The 24438-nt window shown below is 43.1% G+C and overlaps 1 protein-coding gene across 2 annotated transcripts in view; it reads right to left on the bottom strand.

Annotated features, from left to right (window-relative positions):
- The window catches only part of ADPGK (ADP dependent glucokinase), a 60794-nt gene extending 49035 nt beyond the window's left edge, over positions 1-11759 (bottom strand). For both annotated transcript variants that reach the window (XM_037833492.1, XM_037833493.1), the window contains exons 1-3: positions 11468-11759; positions 5366-5591; positions 1825-1887 (exon numbers count right to left, since the gene is read on the bottom strand). In XM_037833492.1, coding sequence (XP_037689420.1) covers positions 1825-1887; positions 5366-5591; positions 11468-11700 — 522 coding nt within the window. In that variant the 5' untranslated portion in view covers positions 11701-11759. The remainder of the gene's footprint in view (positions 1-1824; positions 1888-5365; positions 5592-11467) is intronic.
- Positions 11760-24438: the final 12679 nt, after the last annotated feature.

The following is a 24438-nucleotide window of genomic DNA, read 5'->3' as shown; positions in this document are numbered from 1 at the left end:
GAGTATGCACTCTGAAACCAGATTCCTGGGGTTCAGATCCCAGCTCTACCCCTTACTAGGAATGTGACCTTGAGCAGTTTCAACTTCTTTCTCCATGCGTTTCATTAAGTTAAACTGCATCTCTTTGAGAAAGCAGCATAGGGTGGTGAAAAAGTCATGGCAGAGTCAGGTATTTGAATCCTGGCTCTGCCATTTACTCGAGAGGTCATCTTGGGCACATGACTTAACCTCTACGGACAGTAATATCTTAATTCATAAAATTGTCGTGAGGACTGAGGGACAGATTTCTCTTTTCATTCCTCAATATCATACAAAGGCCAGACTTATTTTACCAGAATGCCTTCCAATTACATTGGTCCCAGGCTCAGCTTCTCCAAAGATCAACACATGGGCCAAGCAAATGCTGGTCCCAGGGGTCACTATTAAACAGGTCAACTGTGTACTCATCCAGGACCTCCACAGTGTTGCCCTCCCAGAGGCCAAAATTATTTCTCAGGATCAGGAGGGTGGCCTTTTTAGGAATCGACACAAACGCCTGGGATTCTGATGGGAAGGGCCTGGTCCCAACTTCAAGGGGCCTGAGCTTCCCAATCTCTCCCTAAAGAGCTTTTGATTGATCTTCTTTTCTACTCAGTAACTGGTAATATTTCTGAAGGTCAGTTGTGGAATTTCTCATCTAATAATTTGTAATTATTACCTATAAGGATAATGACTGTAACATTCTTTTAAAATATAAATGTTCACACTTTAATATGGTCTCTAAATCTAAGCATATCCATCTCCTGGGGTACAGTATGGCTCTGTATGAATTTTTTCCCCTCAAATTGCTAATCACCTCTATGTATTACTCAGTCCATTTCTGAACTTTTGATTCCATCCCTCTGACCCTTATTTCTATTTTCAGACTGGTCCCCAAATACTAGAAGACAGCTCATGATCTCCTTCTCTACTGCCAGTAGCCACATCCATCCAACACATCTTAAGTTTAATTACCCTGGAATCATCTTCTTTGTTCCCCATGTATGGTCCAGCACCATGTCAGTGATTCTGCTGTGTTAGGTTTTTTGTAAGAAATATATGTGTGTCTCCACTTCTAGCCACTCTAATTCAAACCTTAACATTTTACAGTAGGACAGCAGCAATAGTCTCCTTGGTGGTCTTTCCATCTCTAACTTACTCCACTCATAGCAAAAAACTTCTTATTCAGATGTTATTTTGAGAACAGCAGTAATTTTTAATCCCACTTAGCCAAATGGACTTGAAGACACCTTCCTACTTAGTCCTATCCAATAGCCTTAATTTTTCAACACTGGATCCAAGGCCACTAATACAACCATGTTTTCTCTCATCATTTACATAATCCTCAGTCTCCAGAGAACACACATCTCATTCACTATATGATACAGTTCTTAAGAACATGGGTTCTAGCGTCAGACTGCCTAGGTTAGAATCCTAATTCTATTTATTAGTTGTGAACCATGGGCAATTTATTTAACCTCTGTATGCCTCAAGTTTCCTCGTGTGGAAAACAAGGACTATATCAGTACCATCGATGGTGCCTACTAACCTTATAAGGTTATTGCAAGGATTAAATTAGAGAATCCATGCAAAACACTAAAGACAACCTCAGGCACATATAAGCACTCAGAAAGTATGAACTACTGCTACTCTCCTATTATGATCATGCACCTCTTAACAAAAAGCCCAGTGGCTGGCACATAGTGGTCTACACATTGAATCAAGAAAAAAAATCTGCATTCTTACCCATAAGATTATTGAAATACTGGTGAAAGGCATAGGTTTTAATCTGGTAATTCGACCTACCTTTAAATCTGAGTTGGCTGCAAACTTCTGTCCAATTAAAGCCGCATTTCCTCCTACATAGTGCTGTAAGATAGTTCAAGGCTATTAGATAGTATTTTAGCACAACGCTGTTACCTATCCAAGCTTAATAATTTTTAAATTTATTTAAATTTACTTTTTTTCCAGTAAGATTTTGAGGTGACTTTACAACAAAGGACACATAGATAAGGTTACTAGAACACAGAAAGAGATAATGAGTAAAATAAAGAAAGGTGAAGAAAATAAGCTAACTATGAAGATCAGTATAACTGCCTTAACAATAAATCAAATTTGGCCCTGAGCTTCCAGGCAGCTAGAACAGATAAAGAGAACATGAAAAGTAAGGCCAGAGCTTATTTTCTACATTGTAATGCTTCTCTAATGAATACATGGTTATGTCACTCTTCTCCTGGAAATCTTTCAATAGCTACTATAATGAACTAAAATCCAACTCTTATGCAAGGCACACAAGAATTGCCTCTGGAGCTGGGGGAAGGTGCAGAAGTGTTGGACTTCCTCACCTGGACTGGTGTTGATGTTGTTACAAACATTGGGACTGGCGGTTTGATGTGCTGAGCCCTCTATCGTGGGACTTGCCCTTATTAAGTTCGTTACTGCAAAGGAGTATATCATTGCATATAATTGTGCCTAAGAGTCTCCCCGCTGAGTACCTCTTTGTTGCTCAATGTGGCCCTCTCTCTCTCTCTCTAACTGAGCCACCTCAGCAGGTGAACTCACTGCCCTCCCCCCTACATGGGACCCGACTCCCAGGGGTGTAAATCTCCTTGGCAACGCAGGATATGACTCCCAGGGATGAATCTGGACCTGGCATCGTGGGATTGAAAACATCTTCTTGACCAAAAGGGGGATGTGCAAAATGAGACGAAATACTTTCAGTGGCTGAGAGATTTCAAGTGGAGTCAAGAGGTCACTCTGGTGGACATTCTTATGCATTATATAGATAATACCTCTTAGGTTTTAATGTATTGGAATAGCTAGAAGTAAATACCTGAAACTACCAAACTCCAACCCAGTAGTCTGGACTCCTGAAGACGACTGTATAATAATGTAGATTATAAGTGGTGACATATAATTGTGAAGGCCTTGTGGATCACACTCCCTTTGTCTAGTGTGTGGATGGATGGGTAGAAAAGTGGGGACAAAAACTAAATGACAAATAGGGTGGGATGGGTGGGGATGGTTTGGATGTTCTTTTTTTACGTTTATTTTTTATTCTTTTTCTGATTCTTTCTGATGTAAAGAAAATGTTCAGAAATAGATTGTGGTGATGAATGCATAACTATATGATCATACTGTGAACAGCTAACTATATACCATGGATGATTGAATGGTATGTGAATATATTTCAATAAAACTGAAAAAAAAGAAAAAAAAGAATTGCCTCTGACCTCTGCTTACCTTCATATCCTGCCCTTCCTTTCTACACCCTACTTGTAGCTCTCTAAGTCTGTATTCCTCTCTTTCTTTCCATGCCTTTAGCACATGCTGTTTCTTTTGATTAGGACTTTCTTCCCCTTTCTACATTTGGTAAACTGCTGCTAAAGAATCAACTCCAGTGTCACCTCTTGTGCAGTGTCGTCTGTCTCCCCCTCTCCCCACAGCCATCGCTGTCTCCACACTTCTCCCCCAGATGGGATTACATTATCACTTGCCACCCCTACACTCGAATACAGTCCTTGCCAGTTATTATTATCCGGGCACAAAACTAGTTCCTTCAGTGCAGAGACTATCTTATTTTTCTTAGAATCAGTGCTCAGTAAATGCTGAATTTTGAGAAAGGGAGAAACACACTGATTCTTTGGGAAGTACAAAGACTTTCCTGGAAAAACATTAAGATATCTCCAAACTGAATTTAAGAGTTCTTATATAATAGTTTAAAACTATTCTCAATCTGCCTTACAGTTCAAAGGAGTTTGAAAAGGCACTAAAACGAAGTATCACCCTAGTGGAAGGTGACATCTACATTTTAGATTTTACAATGTTAAGAAATAACTTGGAAGATCAGAAAGCTAGACAGTTTCAGCAGAATTTTTTCTTCATTATGAAACAAAAGGCAGGATCAAGGCAGAATAGAAATCAAATTGATGGTTTAAATATCATGATCATGAAGACTTAAGCAGTAGACAATTAAGATTCTCTCAAAAGAGCAGTCCTGTACCACTGTGATGAACTGTCAAATTAACGGTAATTGAAGTTTTAACAGCTTACTTTCTCCTTTAAAAACTCAGCTGGGTAATGCATGTGCCTATTTCTAATGTTCAAACTGGCAGCTTCAAGGAAAACAAAATTTTAAAATTTTAGAAGTCAACGAAACAAAAGTGGTCACAAAGGTCTAACTGTGATAGGTACAAATTAAAGATGGCATTAACACAAACCCAGACTGGGGTAACTAGCCAAAAGAATTGGAGGGAAAATACCTACACAAGCATCAAAAACTTAGTTGCAAGAGATCTGAGGGCAGGTGCAGCAGCAGGTGTGCTGGAGTGGGGTGGGAAGCGCCACAGTGGGATCTGCAGCCTAGCGCTGCCTCTTACTCCATGTGAGACCTCAAGGAAGTGCCTGGACCATGCAAGGCCTCAGTACCTTGTTTATAATAACTGGTGGGCTTGGAGACCCGCAAGGCTCTCTCCATCTCTGACATGTTCTCAAAATGAGGCCCTTGGAACTTGAACCACATCATCATCATCAGGGTACTTGTTAAAAAGGTAAATTCTTGGGTTCCATCCCACATCTGCTGAATCAGAAACTCTAGAAGTGGGGCCCAGCAATCTGTGTTTTAGTGTTTCTAGACCATTGGTTCTCAACCAGGGATGATTTTTATGGCTCTCCCCTGCGTATGACAAAATTTAACAATGTCTCAAGACATAATTGGCTGTCACAACTAGGGGAGGAGAGGTTTCCCACTGTCATCTAGTGGGCAGAGGCCAGGAATGCTGCTAAACATCCTGCGATACACAGAAGAGTCTCCTACAACAAAGAATTATCTAGACCAGAACGTCAACTATTCCCCTGTTGACAAACCCTGCTCTGAACCAATATAGCAGAGACAAGAACTCAGCTTCCTCTTTCCTATGCAAAGGGTAGAACTAGTTTTCTCTGTGTTGGGAGTTGCTCTCTTGCCCAGGAAGGACTTAGCCATATTATGATTATTACAAATTATCAGCCACAAGCAATACAACCCAAACAATTAGGAGCAGATATGCTTCCTATCCTAAGTTTGGCTACCTGAAAAAAAGGTAATTTAATGGATGGGCCAGAATCAAATTTTTTGTAAATATGCTTCATAAATGTTGGCTGAACTGAACTGACTAGAAACTGCAGAATTAATGGAAGGTCAGATAGATGGTTTTACAAAAAGGGAGAACACTGCAGAATTGATTCCTAATGATCACTCTCTTAGGGCAAGCTGGAAGAAAAAGTTGCTTGGTTGCTTCTAAGAGCCATATGAGAAAGGCATCTTTTCCTACCCTATCTTAACTTACTATTGTTGAACAGAACAGACCTGGGCTCCTGGGAAATTGGATGCCACCTGGGCAATGTCATGAAAAGTTTCCTTATGGCTGAAGAAGCGCTCAGCAGCTGCTCCCTTCCCCATGAAGTGAATGAAGGCTTCTTCCAGATCATTCCTTGAATGCAAAACAGTGTGATCTTTCCCATTCCCAGGACTCAGGCCAAGTGCCTGTAAGAGCTTCACCCCTGAGAGCACCACATCCACACATGCGTTGACCCTGGGAAGGAAAAAGAAAGAGACTGTGTAAAAGAAAAAAGCAGAAGCTACTTTGCATTTGACCACAGGAAAATGTTTCAGAGGACTGTATTTAAATAGAAAAACAGATGAAATGGGCGTGAAACCTGCACTGGAAGTAAATGTCATATGGCAGAAGAAAGATTACCGTACGGCACAGGAAGATTACTTTATCTGGACATATGTTTTAAGATTAGAACACGGGGATCTTTTCAATAGTCCAGCAAACTTTTTACTCTAGGTACAAAGAGAAAAGACAGGTGCTCAGCATTTCAGAACAAGCCTATCAACAATAACAAATGTAACATTCCTGAGAAAATGCTGGTGGAGCCAAACTATCTTTACTCACAATGGCCACAATGACTTGCACAAGTCACTTTAATTTCTCTGTGTCTTAGCTTCCTGATTATAAATTGGCGATAAGATGCATATTTAACTCATAGAGCTGTTTTGAAGATTAAATAAGCCACCACATGCTTAGAACAGTGCTTGGTGCAAAGTAAGCAAAATATAAACTCTGATCAAAAACCAAGTATTACACACCTTCCTTCCAAAGACAAATTAGGACTGTGGTAAGATACACTAAATAACTAAATGCTTAAATACTCCCAGCTGAAACCCTGCATTTTAGAGTTGTGTGGTGCCTCAGTGTTAAAGGCTGAGGTATACCTGTGGTATTGTAACAACTCACCACTTGACAGGTGTTTACTTTGTCAATAGATGAACTGAGAAGAGCTGGTGAGATGCCAACAGTGCATCAAATTAACTCTAAGGAAGTTATAAAGTACTCAGGTTGTCCGGTATGGACACCTTAGCGTCCTATGTGTGCAAAGAAAAGTTCTGGCTTATGTTTTCAGTGTTTCTTTGCTAAAAGTCATCCCTTAAAAGAGAAGGGCTAAACAACTAAGGTAGCTAGATGAGGTCTTCTTGCTCCTGCCATAGTCACATTCATTATTGCCTCTACTGGGGATGTCACTCTCTCCAGGGGGGCTAGATGACCACATAGGCTGCTCCCAGCCTCGGAAAAGAGCCGGGGTCACAGCAGGCTGAGCCAGCTGCTGGTGATAAGGATGCCTGCGCTTCCTGGCCTATTCCGAGCAGTTATGAAACCAGAAAGTAAATTAATCAATAAAGAAGGCCCGATGGATTTAGGATAAACATACAGCTATGCTGTTTCCCTTCCAGTCCCCTTCAAAAATTTCTTGGTCTGTAAATCAGCACACCAAATCAATAGTGGTGGCGAACTCTGAGAAGAGGAATAAAATTAGGGGAAGGGAGAGGATTTTACTTTTTTTAGATATATTTCTAGTTTTTACAAGCATGTATTACTTTTATAATTTTTAAAACAATACAACTTTTTTAAAAAGGGTGGTATGTAGACACTGTTTACATCATGCAAGGAAGGTTTACAACGGCAAGGAAGAGATACATCCCTCCTTAATTTTCCCTGTATGGATCCCATGTTTTAAAAGATTTTTGTCTTCCAAACAGCAGTTAAATACTCAACTTTTCATATTCTTTTTAAATCAAAGAAAATAAAATTCATAAATCAGACCTAATCAGCATGAAATAAGAATGTAAAGTAAATATAAGTCCATCCAAAAGCAGAGAATGTTTATGTTTTGGTTAGCCTCTATGGCCTTGCTATAGGTAAAGGTATAATTTCAAACATTAGGCTAGAAAGCCTAAAAAATTTCCTAGAAAGGAAATGTTAAAAACCAGCTTTAAAGCCCATCATCTCCTTTAAGCATCCCAGGAATCTCCGTGTTAACACTAATTCCATAGCCTCAGCCTCATTACTCTAGTTGAAGGGAAAGGCATAATTTGATAACTACTAAGCCTTGTCAGTATATAAAATAAATCAATATTCATGTGGCAGGTGCTTAAAGATGTGTTTAAAATGCATTCCTTTCACAGTCTTACATGATAATAAACCACACACACCTTGCAAACTGGTCTCAATTCTGCCTCATACAAGGTGCCCTTTATTTCTACCAAATGTAACATGAGATGTTTGATGGGTAGAATCTCAACAGAATACAGGTATCCCTGATTCTCTGACTCTGATAACATTCCTGAATTTCAGAGAGTTAGAGTCTGGATAGGGAGAGATACTATTTCCTCCAAATAGCCCTGTGTAGAAAAAGTATCTAATCGATTTGGTTCCTGGGTCTGGGTACTTGGGCTGGACCCTGGAAGGTGGATGTGGACACTGAAAAAGAAGGTGGATATTTATGAAGCCCCACGCGGTAGGCTGGCATTTTCAGAAAGATTACATCAATTTGCAAAAAGCTGTAAGACAGGTAATTATTCATCACTGATTTTCTCTGAGAAAAGTGAGGCTGGGGATTTAACATTCCAAAGGCCACAGAATGAGTGAACAGAGGAGCCTAACTTGAAACCCAGATTTGTCTGACTCTGAAGCCCACACAGGGAGCATCCTACAGCATAGATGTGGATGGAGGGATTAACCTTCTGTTGGGACATAATAGGTATGCTGATAGAGCTAGAAGAGAGAAATTGAACAGAGAAGAGCAAGATTAGGTTTCAAAGGTCAGGGTGGAGCCAGTTATAGGGGGAATGAATTTTAGGATGAGATACTTATCTTTCATCCAATAAGCAAATGGTTAGATTTTGAAGAAGGGTAGATGTCACAAGAATGTTTTAGAAGGATATGTAGTGGGGTTCACCACTGACCATCTTCTTGAAACTCCTCCCATTCTTTACTTACTTTTCTGATCCCTTCCTACCAGCCCCTTAAATGCTGGTGCCTACCAGGATTCCACCCTTGCCATTTTTACCTTCTCTTCTTGCTCTCTTCCTAGGCAATCCTATCCAATCTCTGGCTTCAAACTAAGTACTGATGTCTCTAAAATCTACAACTCTGCTCCTGAAAATGCTCCTAAACTCCGGCCACTCATTTTTAGCAGCTTATGGACGAGCTTCATTTGAAATTGCACAAGAATGTACCTTCCTCTTCCCCTAAAATCAAACTGGTTACCTTCCTCCACAAACTTGTTTCTCTTTCTTAACCCCTCTTCATGGTAATCATGAAGCAGGAATATGGAACTAGGAATGGAAAGGACCCGGCTCAAATTGCCCCTCTGGCATTTGACAGCTGTGTGATCTTAGGCAAATCACTTCATGTTTCCGAGCCTCGGTTTACTCACCTTTGAAAACTGGATGACAGCACTTGTATCTGCCTACTTCTCATGAAGCTGTTATAAAATCACCATCCAATGCTAAAAACCTCTGTCACTTTTGATTGCCTTTCCTTACTCTACCACATCCAACCTATCACCCAAATATCTCTCAAATCCCACTTCTTATCACCAAGTCAACAAATGATTCAGGCTCTTTTCTCCCTTTACCCAGACCCTATAATGGTCTCGCCCCCATGAGTACCAGGGTCTCAAGACCATCCTCCTTATGAATCACACTCAATTGTGTGTGTGTGCATATGTGTGTGAGGGGAGATGGGAATACTTATGTGTGAATAGTCTCCTGAGAAGTCCAACTACAACCCACACCTCCAAATTGAGATTCTGGTACATGTACTGCACATATCCCCACCTAACCCTCACAGATTCCCATCTTTATGCTTACAATATCTTTGGGTAATGAGAAATGTTATCAATGAAAGTATGTTACCCATAAAAATGACATTAAACAGTAAAACAGGTTAGAACCATTGCTCAAAATCCATTCTTCACATTCCCACCAGTTACTCTCAGCAAAGAGCTTACCACCATTTAGTTGCTTATAAACCTTTAGTATTTACACTCATAAAAAAGGCCCTTTATAATCAAGACCAACTTTCCCTCTTAGAATCATCTCTTGACATTCTCTACTATAAGATCCTTGCCCTAAACACAGGCCAACTTATTGTTCCTCAGGTAAACCATGTACTATTTCACATTCGGTTCCCTCTGCCAGGGTGGACTTATATCCCCCTCTTTGGAGCCCTCTGCCTGGAGAAACTCTTTTTTTCTTTTCCAGGGCCTGTCCTATGCAAGTCACTGTAGAATATGTTTTCCAAGGTGGCCAGAGGATCTCCCATTCCATATGCTCATTTTACAAGATGTTGACACTCCTCCCATGAAGGTGTGTTCTATGTCCTCTCCCCTTAAAACTACGTGGACCTGTGACTATGATAGAAGTGATACTATGTGCTTCTGAGGCTAGATCACAAAAGTCATTTAAGCTTCTGCCCAGTTCTCTTGGGACATTCCCTTTACTCCCATGAGAAAGTGAAACAGCTACAAGGAGAAGCAACATGTAGGTGTTCCAGCTGAAAATCCCACTTGAGGTCCCAGCTGACAGTCAAAATCGACCTTCAAGATCACTCCTGTCCCAGCCCCCTTCCACCTACAACTGCATGAGACCATGAGAACTTCTCAGCTAAACCCAATTAAACCTCACAACCATTAGAGACAATAAATGACTGCTGTTTTACGTTACCAAGTTTTGGAGTGATTTATAATGTAGCAACAGTAAATGGAACATCACCTTCTTAGATGGAGCTTTTTCTGATGCACCATCCTGGGAAGAATGAATCATCCTTATTTGGGACACTAGGGTGACCTGTTCTTACCACCAGTTCAGCAAAGCACTTTCCACAATGAAAATATGAAATATTTTCATATATTTGTTTCCAATAAATGAGGAAGGAAACTCGCTTCATCCATTTCCCTATTCTTAGAACTTATCAGACTTGACACATAGTACATAGTTAATGAAAATTTGCTGAATGAATCAGAATAAAGCAAGGGAGGAAGTTAAGTGGATACAGAACTGGGAGAAAAGGGCCTGAACTTGAAAGAAGAGGTAAAGGGAGATACATCTGAAGAATCAATAAATGTGCTAAATGACATTAGAAATATTAGCTAACATTTGAGTGCTTTTTACAAAGCAGGCAACATGCTAGGTAGATTACACAGATTATTTCATTTAGTCTTCAGGATAACTCTGCTCTACTTTACCGTCCCTCCCTCCCTCCACCACACTTCCCTCCACTAAGGAGGGTATTTGGTGGAAGACCTGATTTTGGATACAGAGCCTCTGAGGTGATGGCAAGATATTCGAGTCGAGCTGAGACACTATGGAGTTAATAATTATATTCCTGGAGAGGAGTACAGAAGAAAGGAGGCGGCTTTGTGATTTGGAAGAACTTTAAATATGCAACGTCACTGAAGTGAAGGAAGAAAAGAGTTTCAAGAAGGGCGTGTCCAACGCATAGAAGACTGCAGATATTGATAATGAAAGCTAAAACAAACAAACAAAAAACGGCAGTTGAATTTGAAAATAAATCACTGCGAGCTTTGAGAGAGGAGTTTCAGTAAGTGGTGGTCTCCAGACCTTACGGCGTTAACGAAGGGAAACCAAGGATTAAAAAGCCGATATTTTAAAGCAGAAATCACTTGCTTTCAAGAAGTGCAGAAGAAAGACTTAAAGTACCGAAAAGTGGATAAGACCAAGCATCTGACTGCAAAAGGGCAATCGCCAGCAGCGGAAGGGCTGAAAGTTGGAATGATAACGGAGGTTCGAACAAGGTGTCAGGACCGTAGTGTTGCTCCTACCGAGAAGGGCACAGAGTCCAACCAAGTGGAAAGCGTTTGGTGGGTCCCTGAAGCTGGGACGAACCCGGCTCATCCCGGACATCCGACGCTTCTTGCCACGGAGGCAGAGCGGACATCAGCATGGAGGGGGCTCCCGGGGACCTCTGGTCACTCCTGTTCCCGCACGGTTCTACCTCCCAGCTCCCAAGACGCCCGACTTTCTCCAAGGCAGACCCTGGATGCCCGGAGCTCTCGCACTTCCCTGGGGAAGCCCAGAGACTCAAGCCCCGCAGGCACTCACCCCACGGCCACGCGGCGCCAGCGCCTGGCTGGCCGCACGATGAGCGCGTCCCAGGCGGCCGCTAGCCGGCCTTCAGAGGAGCCGGGCCCCAGGGGCGCGGGAGCGGGACCCAGCCGCAGCGAGCTCCAGAGCGAGCGCAGCGCCGAGCCCGGCAGCTCGGGTTCCAGCAAGAAGACGCAGCCAATGGCCAGCGCCAGGAAGCCGGCGTACGCAGAGCCGCGCCACAGAGCCATGGGGACCCAGGTGCAGCAGCCGAGTCTCCCGCTCCTTTCCCCGCCCGCGCCTCTTCCGGACTCGGCGTGCGCCTACGTCGATACGCACGCGACGTCACGCTGGCGCACCACGGCCTCCGAGGGGCGGGGCGACGGTCGTGGGAAGTGAGGGGATAGTCTTCGTTGGTCCAAATCGTGGCACTTGGGGACCGATTCCGCGCCTCTGAAGGTTGGGGAAAGACGGTAGTGTCTGTCCGGCCACTGAACACCTTCCCGGAACTCCAACTGTACCGCAAAATAGTGGGGCGGGGAACTGTTGTTTTCCAAATAAAATGAAACGGACAAATTAGTCGCGGGCAAACTTCACGTTAATAAGAGCTGGTTGGTGTTCCCATTTGAGCTGCGCCCGCAGGTTTTCCGAGGGGCACGAGTCACACTTCCCTCTTTTAAATTTGTCTCTCCGCCCTCTGTCCATTTCCATCGTTTATTAAGCGCATCCTCTTCCAGACCTGGTGCTCGGTGCTCCTGGATCACGGAAAGAAACGGCTCAAACGGCAGCAACCCTGCAGCGAAGCAGAGGGATTCTTCCCCTTTGAAGGGTGGCCGAGATACCTCAGCCGTTCAGGGCCTAGGCCAAGTGAGGAGAGCCCGCAGAGATTGTCCTCCCCGGGATTACCGTATTCAACATTCAGTACCTTAAAAATAGCTTGTTAGGGTGCTGTTCCCTTTACCAATCTCCGAAGAATGCTCAAGTGCATGCAGTCTTGCATATAACTTAGGGGGGTCGTGGAACTGAATTAATAAGTCCTGGTTTCTCCTCTTCCCCCTTGGTGATATCATTTAAGCCCAGGTGCTGCCATCCTTGTTGTGACCCTTCTGTGTGTGAGTCTAGGTTGAGGGCCAGTGAAACTAGGTTTGGTGCCAACTCATTCTCAACAGCCACCACACACAGCTTGGTCTTGTCCCCTGGCCTGATTCCATTTTTCCAGGTCTGCTGGTTCCTGACCTTGGCTCTGTGTTGAGTTTTCCACTCTGCCCCTGACTTTGGGATTTGGCAGTGAAATTTTATTTCCCTAGCTTTCATCTTGAGCATTAGGCTCATTCCCCACACAGGTGATCTACCCTCCCGTCACTGACTGCTCCCGCACCCCCAGCCCACCTGACTGTATCACAGCTGGGTCCCTTAACTTCTTCCCTTTCAAAGATGTTCACATAGGAAAGATTTGGGCTACTATGAAAAAGGAAGAAACCAAGGTGTTAATGAGATCTGTGCAGAGCCACTGACGCTGTCTTCCCTAGAATTGCCTGTTCCTTCTCTCCCAATCACTTCTCAGAGAAACTGTCTCTCCTATAGCCCCTGCTGAGGGACCAGTGGGCAGGTTTCTTTACCACCCACAGAAAAACAAACTAGCACCGAACTCAAAAGAGCAAATCCATTGATAGGCCAGAGAACACTTCTCTCTACTAATCTATTGAGAATTTGAAACAAAAGTCTGAAGTCCTTAGCTACTTGGTTTTGCTTGTGGACCCATGAGGTCACATAGGGTTGAGGGTTAGACAGGGCCAGTTAAATACATTTCCAAGGTGAAATTTTGGAGTAGCAGAGGAAGCTAAATTGTAGGAAGGTCATGGAGCTGACAGGTCAAAAGAAGCCAAAAGAAGGAATGCTCCAACACACAGCTTGGTCTTGTCCCCTGGCCCGATTCCATTTTTCCAGGTCTGCTGGTTCCTGACCTTGGCTGGAGCAGCGTGGGGAGAAAAACTGCCTTGGGCCTTCGCATTCCCAGGAGAGGCAACTCAACTTCCAGAGCTTTCAGGTGTCCTCTACTTCCTTCTAGGCCCTGCAGAACAGGTGTCCTTAATTCCTTCTCACGCCTCATCAGGGGCACAGGTGTGGGCATGCAGCTCTCTTGATACTACATTCCCTCTTGAAATATTTCCTTGTTGAAAAATAGTAATTTCAGATTCTGATTATCTGTCTCTTTAGAGAGTCAAACACTTACAGGTCAATGCCTTTTCTAGAAGTTAGATTTCTGGGGGCAATTATATGAAACAGGCCTGAGCTGGCAGCTGTAGCCCCCTGCCTGTGCTGAACAAAGAGAAAAGTGCTGGGCATGCCTCCCCTATCCCCAGCCCAAATTGCTTCCAGACATGGCCTTTCCTATTGGTTCTCCCAGGATCTTGAAATGAGAGAAGGAAGCGTTTGGGTTCCAGAAAATTCAGTGGCAAATGGAAGCTCCAGGATGCTGACCTGGAAGGCTGGGAAGCATATCCCGTATTTACACAAGGAATTAGTAGAGTCCTGTTCAGTTCCCAAATTGGCCTCATACTTTGGCTTTGACAGTAAACACCAACCAACACCACCTATGTGATGTGAAGGGTTTAAAAAGCAAGATTGTTCTCACATTGGAGCAGAAACTAAAGCAGGACCAAACAGTCCTTGAGAAAGCTGGGCTAATCCACTTTTCCTGCAGTTCCAGGCTTCTGGGGTTTCATCCAAGCTGCTCTTTGAAGGCTACATTGTGTCAAGCCTTTGCTGGTGCCAGGGGATGCAGCCCACCACAGACCCCACCCAAAGGCTAGAATGAGAGGCCCGCTTTGAAGGTTATAAAACACTCCAAGGAGACAAAAGAGAAGGAATAAAGGACCTCAGGACCCAAAAAGAGAAAGATTAATGTCTGCAGCGCAGCCCTGGGTGATCAGACATATTCCTCCCTAACCTGACATCAGGAATACACTAGAATTGACCATAGGAGGGATTGCTGAATGAGGAAAGCAGGGATGGTTGAAGGCACAGGAATCAGGTGACCAGAAGGTCCACAGCAAAGTAGTGCAGGACTTCCTATACAGATTGTAGGCAGGGACCTCCCTGGCTCATAGGGATGTAAGAGTGTGAAATGCTGGGAACTGCTTGTATTTGGAAGCCAGTGGGGGCACTGGATTTCTACCTTGGGATTAATTGCCCTGGACGAGAAGGAAATGCTGGGCCTGGAAAAGTGGGAGGGACACCGCTGTCTGGGCTTCCATCTGGCTGGGGATAAAGAACTTCATAGGACAAATGAGTGAGGGGGCAGGGCAAAACATGGGCCTCCCCTCTCTCCTGTGCTTCTCCTGGAACACTGCTCCAAGACTGCCTGCTGCAGCCCTTCCACACTCACAGGCCTCCTGCTTGGGCTCCCCTCTGTATGCTGTGTAAAACAGCCCTCTCGTTGAACAAGTAGCCTATGTCCTGGTAGTCTGATTTGGGTTTCTGTAATACTAACAATACATGTTTGGGAGGAAATGGAAAGTTTGCATTTAAACTGCATTTCCTTCTTGATTAGAGAACACCAAACAGTTCTAGAAACACTTAGCAAACAACTCTTAGTTGCAAAACAAAGAAAATGAAGGAAAAAAAAAAAAAAAGGAAGTGAAAAACACTCAGCTGGTATGGTATGGCAGCTCTGCTCTAGAATTGTTAGGCTGTTAGGGCCCAGGCTTCTTTTGCTCTGCCTCCATAGGGTGACAGCACAGAGGAGGGCAAAAAGATAGAGGAGGGGATATGTCTTAACAAAATTAAAGTTCTGAAGAAAGGAGAGGTGGTGAATGGTTTTATAAGGCAATCAACAATTTCCACTTCGATGGATAGAATGTAGGATTTTTAAAACTTTTTGTTTGCAAATACTTTCAGACTTACAGGACAGTTAGAAAAGTAATACAATCCCCATACAGAGAACTCCAACATATCCCTACTTCCCAGATACCCAGATCTGCCAGTTTTAACATTTTGCCACATTTGTCATATCATTCTATTCTCTGATCATTGAGTGTAAGTTATAACCATCATGCTCCTTGAACACTTAATGCTGCCATGTACATTTCCCAAGAACAAGGATATTTACTTATGCAACCACCTTAAGTGCAGTTATCAAGTTCAGGAAATTTAACATTGATAGAAAACTGAAAGTCAATATTCCAATTTTTTCATATGTCCCAATAATGTCTTTTTTTTTTTTAATCTTCATTTTATTGAGATATATTCACATACCACGCAGTCATACAAAACAAATCGTACTTTCGATTGTTTACAGTACCATTACATAGTGGTACATTCATCACCCAAATCAATCCCTGACACCTTCATTAGCACACACACAAAAATAACAAGAATAATAATTAGAGTGAAAAAGAGCAATTGAAGTAAAAAAGAACACTGGGTACCTTTGTCTGTTTGTTTCCTTCCCCTATTTTTCTACTCATCCATCCATAAACTAGACAAAGTGGAGTGTGGTCCTTATGGCTTTCCCAATCCCATTGTCACCCCTCATAAGCTACATTTTTATACAACTGTCTTCGAGATTCATGGGTTCTGGGTTGCAGTTTGATAGTTTCAGGTATCCACCACCAGCTACCCCAATTCTTTAGAACCTAAAAAGGGTTGTCTAAAGTGTGCATAAGAGTGCCCACCAGAGTGATCTCTCGGCTCCTTTTGGAATCTCTCTGCCACTGAAGCTTATTTCATTTCCTTTCACATCCCCCTTTTGGTCAAGAAGATGTTCTCCATCCCACGATGCCAGGTCTACATTCCTCCCCGGGAGTCATATTCCACGTTGCCAGGGAGATTCACTCCCCTGGGTGTCTGATCCCACGTAGGGGGGAGGGCAGTGATTTCACCTTTCAAGTTGGCTTAGCTAGAGAGACAGGGCCACATCTGAGCAACAAAGAGGCACCAATAATGTCTTTTTAAACCTTTTTTCTTCCCTTGCTAAACCCCATCCAGGATCATACATTGCTTTTAATTATCATTGTCTCTTTAGTTGCTCTTTTTTATTAAATATGGGAACATATACACAACAGAAACTTTCCCATTTCAACCCCTCCCAAGCATACCATTCAATGGAATTAATCACATTTACATTATTGTGGTATCCTTACCAACTTCCACTACTAAAACTTTCCCATCTGCCCAAACAAAAACCCTATAACCATTATGTATTAACTACCCATTCTTTCTGCCCCCTTCCCCTGGCAATCTGTACTCTAACTTCTGTCTCTATGAGCTTGCATATTTTCCGATATTTTCTTTGTAGTTACCAAAGGGCTTAAATTTGACATTCTAAAGTGATAACAATCTTGTTTTCCTTTTTGCCAACTTAACTTCAATAGTATGTACAAACTATGTTCCTATACCCCTTCATCCCCCCACCTTTATGTGGTTCTTGTCACAAATCACATGTTTATACGTTATGAATCTAAAACCACTGATTTATCATTACACTTTATTCATTTGTCTTTTAGATCCTGTAGGAAGTAAAAAGTGGAGTTACAAACCAAAAATATGATAGTACTGGCATTTCTATCTGTCTATGTCATTACCCTCACCAGAGATCTTTATTTCTTCATGTGACTTCAAACTATTGTCTATTGTCCTTTCTTTTCAGAAGGCCTGAAGCTCTTTAGCATCTCTTTTAGGGCCGGTCTAGTGGTGATGAACTCCCTCAGCTTTTGTTTAGCTGTAATCTCCCCCTCATTTTTTTTTTTAAATCCCTCCCCCCCTCATTTTTGAAAGACAGTTTTGCTGGATATAGAATTCTGGGTTGGCTTTTTTTTTTTTTTTTTTTTTTTTTTTGCTTTCAGCACTTTTTATAAGTCCACCCACTGCCTTCTTGCTGCCATGGTTTCTAATGAGAAATTGGACTTAATTTTATTGAGGATCCCTTGTATGTGACATGTTGCTTCTCCCTGTGGATTTCAGAACTCTCTCTTTATCTTTGGCATTCAACAGTCTGGTTATAATATGCTGCAGCATGGGTCTATTTGGGTTTATCCTGTTTGGAGTTCATTGAGCACATATTCATGTCTTCTGTTAAATTTGGATAGCTTTCAGCCATTCTTTGAATTTCTTTGAATATTCCCTCTAACCTTTTCTCTCTTCTCCTTCTGGGAACCCCACAGTGCATATATTGGTACACTTGATGGTGTCCCACAGGTTCCTTACACTCTTTTACTCTTAATTCTTTCTTCTTCTCAGACTGGATGATTTCAATTGTCTTATCTTCAAGTGCTCTGATTCTTTCTTCTGCCAGCTCAAGTCTGCTGTTGAACAACTCTAGGGAATTTTTAATTTCTGTTACTGTGGTCTTCAGATCTGTTTAGTTCCGGTTCATAATTTCCATCTTTCTATTGATGTTCTCTTTGTGTTCATCTGTTGCTTCCCTGATTTCCTTTAGTTCTTTGTCCATGTTTTCCTTTAGCTCTTTGAGCATAGTTAGGACCATTTTTAAAAGTTTTTGTCTGGTATGTCCCAAGTGTGGTCCTCCTCACTGATGGCTTCTAATTCTTTAAACTTCTCCTTTGCCTGAGTCATCACTTTCAGTGTCTCTGTATGTTTTGTAATCTTTTGCAGAAACATGAACATTTTGATAGCTTAATGTGTTACTGCTGGAATTTAGAGTCTGAGGCATTATTCCTTAAGCAGGTACCCAGCTAGTATTATGGCAGGGATTTCGTTGATTGCCAGGAGCTAACAACAACAACATCAACAAAAGATGAAAAAGAAGAAGGAAATAAAAAAACACTTTTCCCAGTCTTGGCAGATTGACCTGTGCAAGTACTCTCCTTCACGGCTTATTCATATAATTAGTTTAGAGAATAGCTCCAGGCCAAAGCATAGGGGCCTCCCTGATCCTTTTTGCACATGCATCTTATCTTGGGCATGTGCATGTGGCCCTAGGAATTTCCCCATTTATAGGGTTCCAAATGTCCCCTCTTCCCTAGGAAACAGTTTTCTCATGGTCATGGGCACTGCACTGTATGTCCTATAGCCAGCAATGCCTTGCCCCAGGCAGCACGACTTGACTGGCTTCCCACAACATTCTGTAGGAGAGTTCCATGCATGGGCTGCCTTGTGCATGTAGGACAGGTTCTGGGATGGCAAGTTCCTGAGTCTACCATGAGACAGATTGGGCCAGTCATGCATGTTCTGAGTATGTGCATGAGCATTACTCTGCTCCCTCCAGAACCAGGACTAGGGATCTGCAGTGGGAGCATGCACCACCTCCATGCCAAGCCACTGAGGGGATGAGGGAGGTGCCAGCTAAGGATCTATGAGATCCTTCCAGTTTAAGCTGGGGCCCTGCATTTTTCTGATAGCCTTCTTTGATACAACTGAATCCATCAATGTGATGTCTTCATGCCCTGTGATGCTCACTCAGCCTAGTGCTGCAAATCCTTGTTGGAGTGGACAGACTCTACTGCTCCTTCAAGAGAACTGTGGATTTCAGAGGCCCTTCTACATGTGACAGTCAATTTGCATGGAGCAAGTACAAGAAAGGAACCACATAGCTTAGTGTTTGCCAGTGTTCTGAAACAAAACTCTGGCACATCAGGCAATTACTCTACCCTTGAGCAGGGACTGTGTGGCAATTTTTCTTCCAAAGTTCCTGATCTGTGGCCAGATGTATGATCCACCAGTTGGGTCATATTGCGAACTGTTAAAAATCAACACACCGGAAAATTTGTCACTGTCATATTCTTCATGAAGAGCAGCTCTTAACACCCATGATTCCTGTGGCTATGCTGGGATTGGGAGGAAGGAAATGTCCCCCAGATCCCCTTCCCTTACTTCCTTAATTCAACCATATAAGCTGCTCTGTCCTTCCTGCAGTGCATAAGTGAATACCTGGGATTCTTCTGCTTTATAAAAAAATTCATAAAAACAATATGTTTTCAAAATGGATTATTTAGAAAATACAGAAAAGTACAAATAACTTAAAAATAAAAAACTTGCCCTTAATCCCACTAGTCAATGTTAGTTTTTGTTGTATATTTGTTATAGGTTGAAATGTGTACCCCCAAAAAAGACATGTTCAAGTCCTAACACCGAGTAATTGTGAATTGACCTTATGTGGAAATAGGATCTTTAAAGAATTGATTAAGATGAGGCCTAACTGGATTAGGGTGGGCCCTAATCCAATATGACTATTGTCTTTATAAGAAGGAAATTTGGACACAGAGACAGACACCAGGGAGAAGGCCACGTGAAGCTGGAGGAGGCAGAGATTGCAGTGATGCATTTATAAGCCAAGGAACACCAAGGGTGGCTGGCAAACATCAGAAACTGAAAGAGGCAAGGAAGAATTCTCCCCCATAGGTTTCAGATGGGGCATGGCCTTGCTAACACCTTGATTTTGGACATCTGGCCTCTGGAACTATTGATATATTAAATTTCTGTTGTTTTAAGCTGTTCAGTTTGTGGTAGTAGGTTAAGACAGCCCTAGGAAACTAAGGCTGGAACAAAACTCCGGCACATCAAGCAATTACTCTACCCATTACAACTTGAGCAGGTACTGTGTGGCAATTTTTCTTCCAAAGCTCCTGCTCTGTGGCCAAATATATGATCTACCAGTTGGGTCATATTGCAAACTGTTAAAAGTCGACACCAAGACAGTATCTTTCCAGACTTTTCTTTAATTTGTGCACTCACATCTTCACAGATTTTATCATTTTATATGCTGTATTTAACCTGCTTTTTTGCTTAACAATAGGATGAACGTTTTGATACATCACTAATAATTTTTGTTCAACATGATTTTTCATGGCTGCATAAAATACCATATATTTAGCTGATGGATAGGAAGTTAGGCTGTTCACAATTTTTAGAGATTAGGAACAATAAGGGTAGGATCATTCTCAAGGTCAAATCTTTGCTGAGTTGAACTGTCTCCTTAGGATAGAATAACAGAAGTGGAATTGCTGGGTCCAAGGGCACCCGCATTTTTTACGTTTCCCAATGCCCTTGTCATATTGCCCTCCAGTAATAAAGGGTAATTCCACCACACAGCCACTCCTCTGCTCACCACAGCCCAGCAGACCGCTCAAGAAAGGATGCTCCTGGAGACCCCTCCGGCCTGGTGAAACGTGGAAGAGGGGACAGGTGGAGTGCACCATAAACCACTCACTCTGTGGCCACACCTGGGTCCTGTAGGACAAAGGGAGGAGCTCCTAGGAGGAGACGAGCACCGGTGGAGGAGAGCTTCAGAGTTTCGGAGACTCCCCTTTGTGCCCTTGGACGTTCCATCTTTGAGCCTCGATTATCCCATCTGCACAATTGGGAGGGGAATCCCTCGGTGATGGACAGGTTCATGGACGCGGCGCCTTTGGAAGTGCACAGAAGCGAGCCCCGCCTGCAGAAGCGGCTCCTGCGGCTGGCCGGCATCCTGGGGACCCCCCCCCCGTGCCTCCCGCTCCCTTCACCCTCCCGTGCGCGCCTGAAAACGAAGCTCGGAGCCCGCCAGGGGGCGCAGCGCACCCACCACGGGCCGCTGTGGTGAGAGCGGGAGCGGCGCCAGGCCACCCGGAGAAGGGGCCGCGAGCCGCGCAGCTCCCTGCCGGGGCCAGGCTGGGCGCTTGGTTCTCAGTGGGTGTAAATGTTGCATTTCCGTGGGGTCACCTTTTCCGCAAAACAAAAACGAAATCAGCGTAACGGATCCGCTCTTGAAAGCCTTAGCTATTTTCCTCCCCTAATCAATCTTTCTACTAAAACCCTGCCTCTCTTCCGCTGCTACGCAGCTCCTGGGCTTGAAGTCTTCGCTCCAGAGTGTTCAAACGTCGGTGCAGAGGTCACCGTCTCCGGGGAGCCTTTCTGGACGCCCCCAGGATACAGGGGCGTGACCCCCCGGGCAGCACCTGGTTTCACCTGTGGGGGAACCCAACTGTCCACATTGAAGGTGGGGAGTTCTGCCGACCTTCAAAAGGGGTGTGTGTGTCTTAGTTTGAGATTAAACTGAAGATTCAGTTTAACTCATGAATTATTTAGTAAACCAGTAATGTGTTAAAAAGTGGTTCAAAAGAGAATGCAAAGCTAGTCAGGAATGCTGAAATGGATTTGTTGATGGATACAAAACTAGCTTCTTCCACAGTGGGGGAAAGTCAATTGCACTTCTGCCAGACAAAATTCACTTGTATGGCTATGGTGACTTATTTTCAGTTTTCTACAATGTACAGAGTTGTAGGAAAACTCAGAGACAATGAAAGGTGAAGACTGCTGTAGAATCAGATAACCTGGAAGTGTACCCTAGCTCCGCATTTCATGACACCTGGTACTTTTCCCCTATTTCAAAAGTTGTTCACAATTTTTCCTGGCAACTTGTACAACAGGGTTGGGTTGGATTAAGTTTTTTCAAATGCTTTAGTGGTGGAAGTCTTTTCCTAAGTAAAATATTACAGGGAGCCTGTTTTGGGTTGAATTGTGTCTCCCCAGAAGAAATGTTGAAGTCCTAAACCCCAGTACCTGTGATCGTGACTTTATTTGGAAATAAAGTCTTTGAAGAAGTGATTAATTAAGATGAGGCCAAACTGAATTAGGGTGGGCCATAATCCAATATGACTGGTGTGCTTATAAGAAGAGGGGAATTTGGAGACAGGGGAGAAGGCCACATGATGATGGAAGACGCAGTGATGCATCTGCAAGCCAAGGAACACCCAGGACTGCTGGCAAACACCAGAAGCTGGAAGAGGCAAGGAAGGCTTCTCCCCTACAGGTTTCAGATGGCGCACAAGGTTGCTGATGTCTTGATTTTGGACTTCTAGCCTCCAGTACTACGAGACAATACAATAAATTTCTGTTATTTTAAGCCATTTGGTTTATGGTACTAGGTTATGGCAGCCCTGGGAAACTAAGTCAGAACCCTAATATATATAAAATTCTTTAGACAGCTAAGATAATTCATTATACAGTTAATTCATACCCACTGTAAAAATGTCAATCAGTACAGAAGGTTATTAAGTAAAAAATTAGTCTTCCTTCTCTTCCCCTCTCTCCCTATTCTCCAGAGCTACCTCTCTAACAGTGTCTTGTGTACCTTCTGTGGACATCTTTCCATGTCACAACATAGAAAGCCACCTCATCCTTTTAAATGACTACATAGTATTTTATGGTAGGGGTACCTTTAACTTACTTGGCCAATCTTTTATGGATAAACATTTTTAGTAGTTTCCAATTATATGTATATAATATATATATATATAATATATATATGTAATATGTTATATATTATATGTGTTTTATATATATGTATAATGAATATATAACATTTTTAGGAGTGCAGTTGCTGGGTTTAAGGGTAGCTGCATTTAACATTTTGAATATATTGCTAAGTTACCTTCCCCAGGGGTTGTAGCAATTGGCTTTTCTGCCAAATGCCGTATCTTTACATCCCCACCAACACTGGGTATTATTAAATGTCTTAAATCTTTGCCAATCTGATAGAGGGAAAATGGTGCCTCATAATCTCAGTGTACTTTTCTACAATTATCTCTTGCAGTTAAAATCTTCCCTTTGGGTGGAAAATGCTTCATTATTCGTGTGACTTCCCTCTGCATAAAAACTTGCACGGCACAGTTTGAAAACCCTCAAGTCGGATTGATTCTCTGGGTTCCTGTATTCCAGGAGGCAGGTTCCCTGTGAATGTTTTGTCTCTGCATCTGTGCCAGGGTGAAGCTTGTATGGCATCTCTGCATGTCTCTGTGTGTGGTGTGTGTCTGAGTGCCAGCATGAACCTGTTAGTGGTATTCTCAGCTCCCTGGTTGTGAGGAACAGAAGCCTCCTCAAGGTAGTGCAAGTTACCAGGGGTTTCCTTAGGGCACAGCCATCTCATCCAGTTGGGGGAAGAGGAGAAGCTGGACCGTCTGTGATCTAGAGCTAGCAATGGAAAAGGAGTCAGGGACAGAGGCACTCTCTCTCTCCCTCTCTCTCTTGCCTGCTATGCTCTGCTTTCCTGAGGGTACTGCTCCCGTCTTCCTTGCAGACCCAAAGCAGTCACCCAGCCTGACTCTAGATGACTTTCCACTGATGAGGCCATTACTGCCTGGAACAGTGACTTGGTTTCCCAGGAAATCAACCACTCAGTGTGACTCAGGAGAGAAAACACACCACAGGTTCTGTCAGAAAGGGCTAATGTAATGATTATAAATCTCTGCTTCATCACATGCTCCATTATTTGGGAAGGGGCTGGAAACTCAAATCATATAGCCACTGGCACAGCCAACAGTGTATCTGGAGGACTGAGCAGGAACTCAGGAGGCAAACATACCTGGGTGCCAATCAGCCTTGCCATTCACTAGCTGTGTAACCTAGGACAAGCCATTTGATTTCTCTGAGCCTCATGCCCTCATCTGTCAATTGAGGTTAGTAGTGCCCACTTCATAAAGTCATTGTGAGATTAAATGAAAAGATATATGTAATGAATCTTAATAAGTGCCTCAGTAAACACAGAAATTCTCTCTCAAGAGCAACATTTTGATCATCACAGCTTTCAAAATGAGGATCTCGAAGAATGTTCCCAAACATCAGGAATGGAGAGGGTCTTTCTTTCTTTGTGCCCATGTACTTTGGGGAAGAATGGCAAGATCTGACCTTGCCTACCCTCCTGTGCCATTCTCTGCTGCACACTTTTAATTTCAGCAACAGCTGTGTAAGCCCCTGCACATGTCATGCCACTCCATGCCTCCACGCCTTTGCCATGCAGCCCCCACACCTGGAATGTTCTTCCCCACTCTAGTTCACCTGGCAAATGTCTACTTAGACCTCAAGACATATCAGGGAAAAGATACATTATTTAATTGGGTTCATCTGGCTATTTGTCTGAAAGAGAGTCAAAGTGGACCCCTATTTGACCATATCCCCAAATAAATTCCAGATGGATTATGAGTTTAAATGTAAAAAAATAAAATATTAAAAATATGGCAAGGATAACCACAATGCAATGCTAGCACATATCT

The sequence above is a fragment of the Choloepus didactylus genome, chromosome 4, assembly GCF_015220235.1.
Source record: "Choloepus didactylus isolate mChoDid1 chromosome 4, mChoDid1.pri, whole genome shotgun sequence".
Lineage (NCBI taxonomy): Eukaryota > Metazoa > Chordata > Mammalia > Pilosa > Megalonychidae > Choloepus > Choloepus didactylus.
This window is presented reverse-complemented; position numbering and strand designations above follow the sequence as displayed.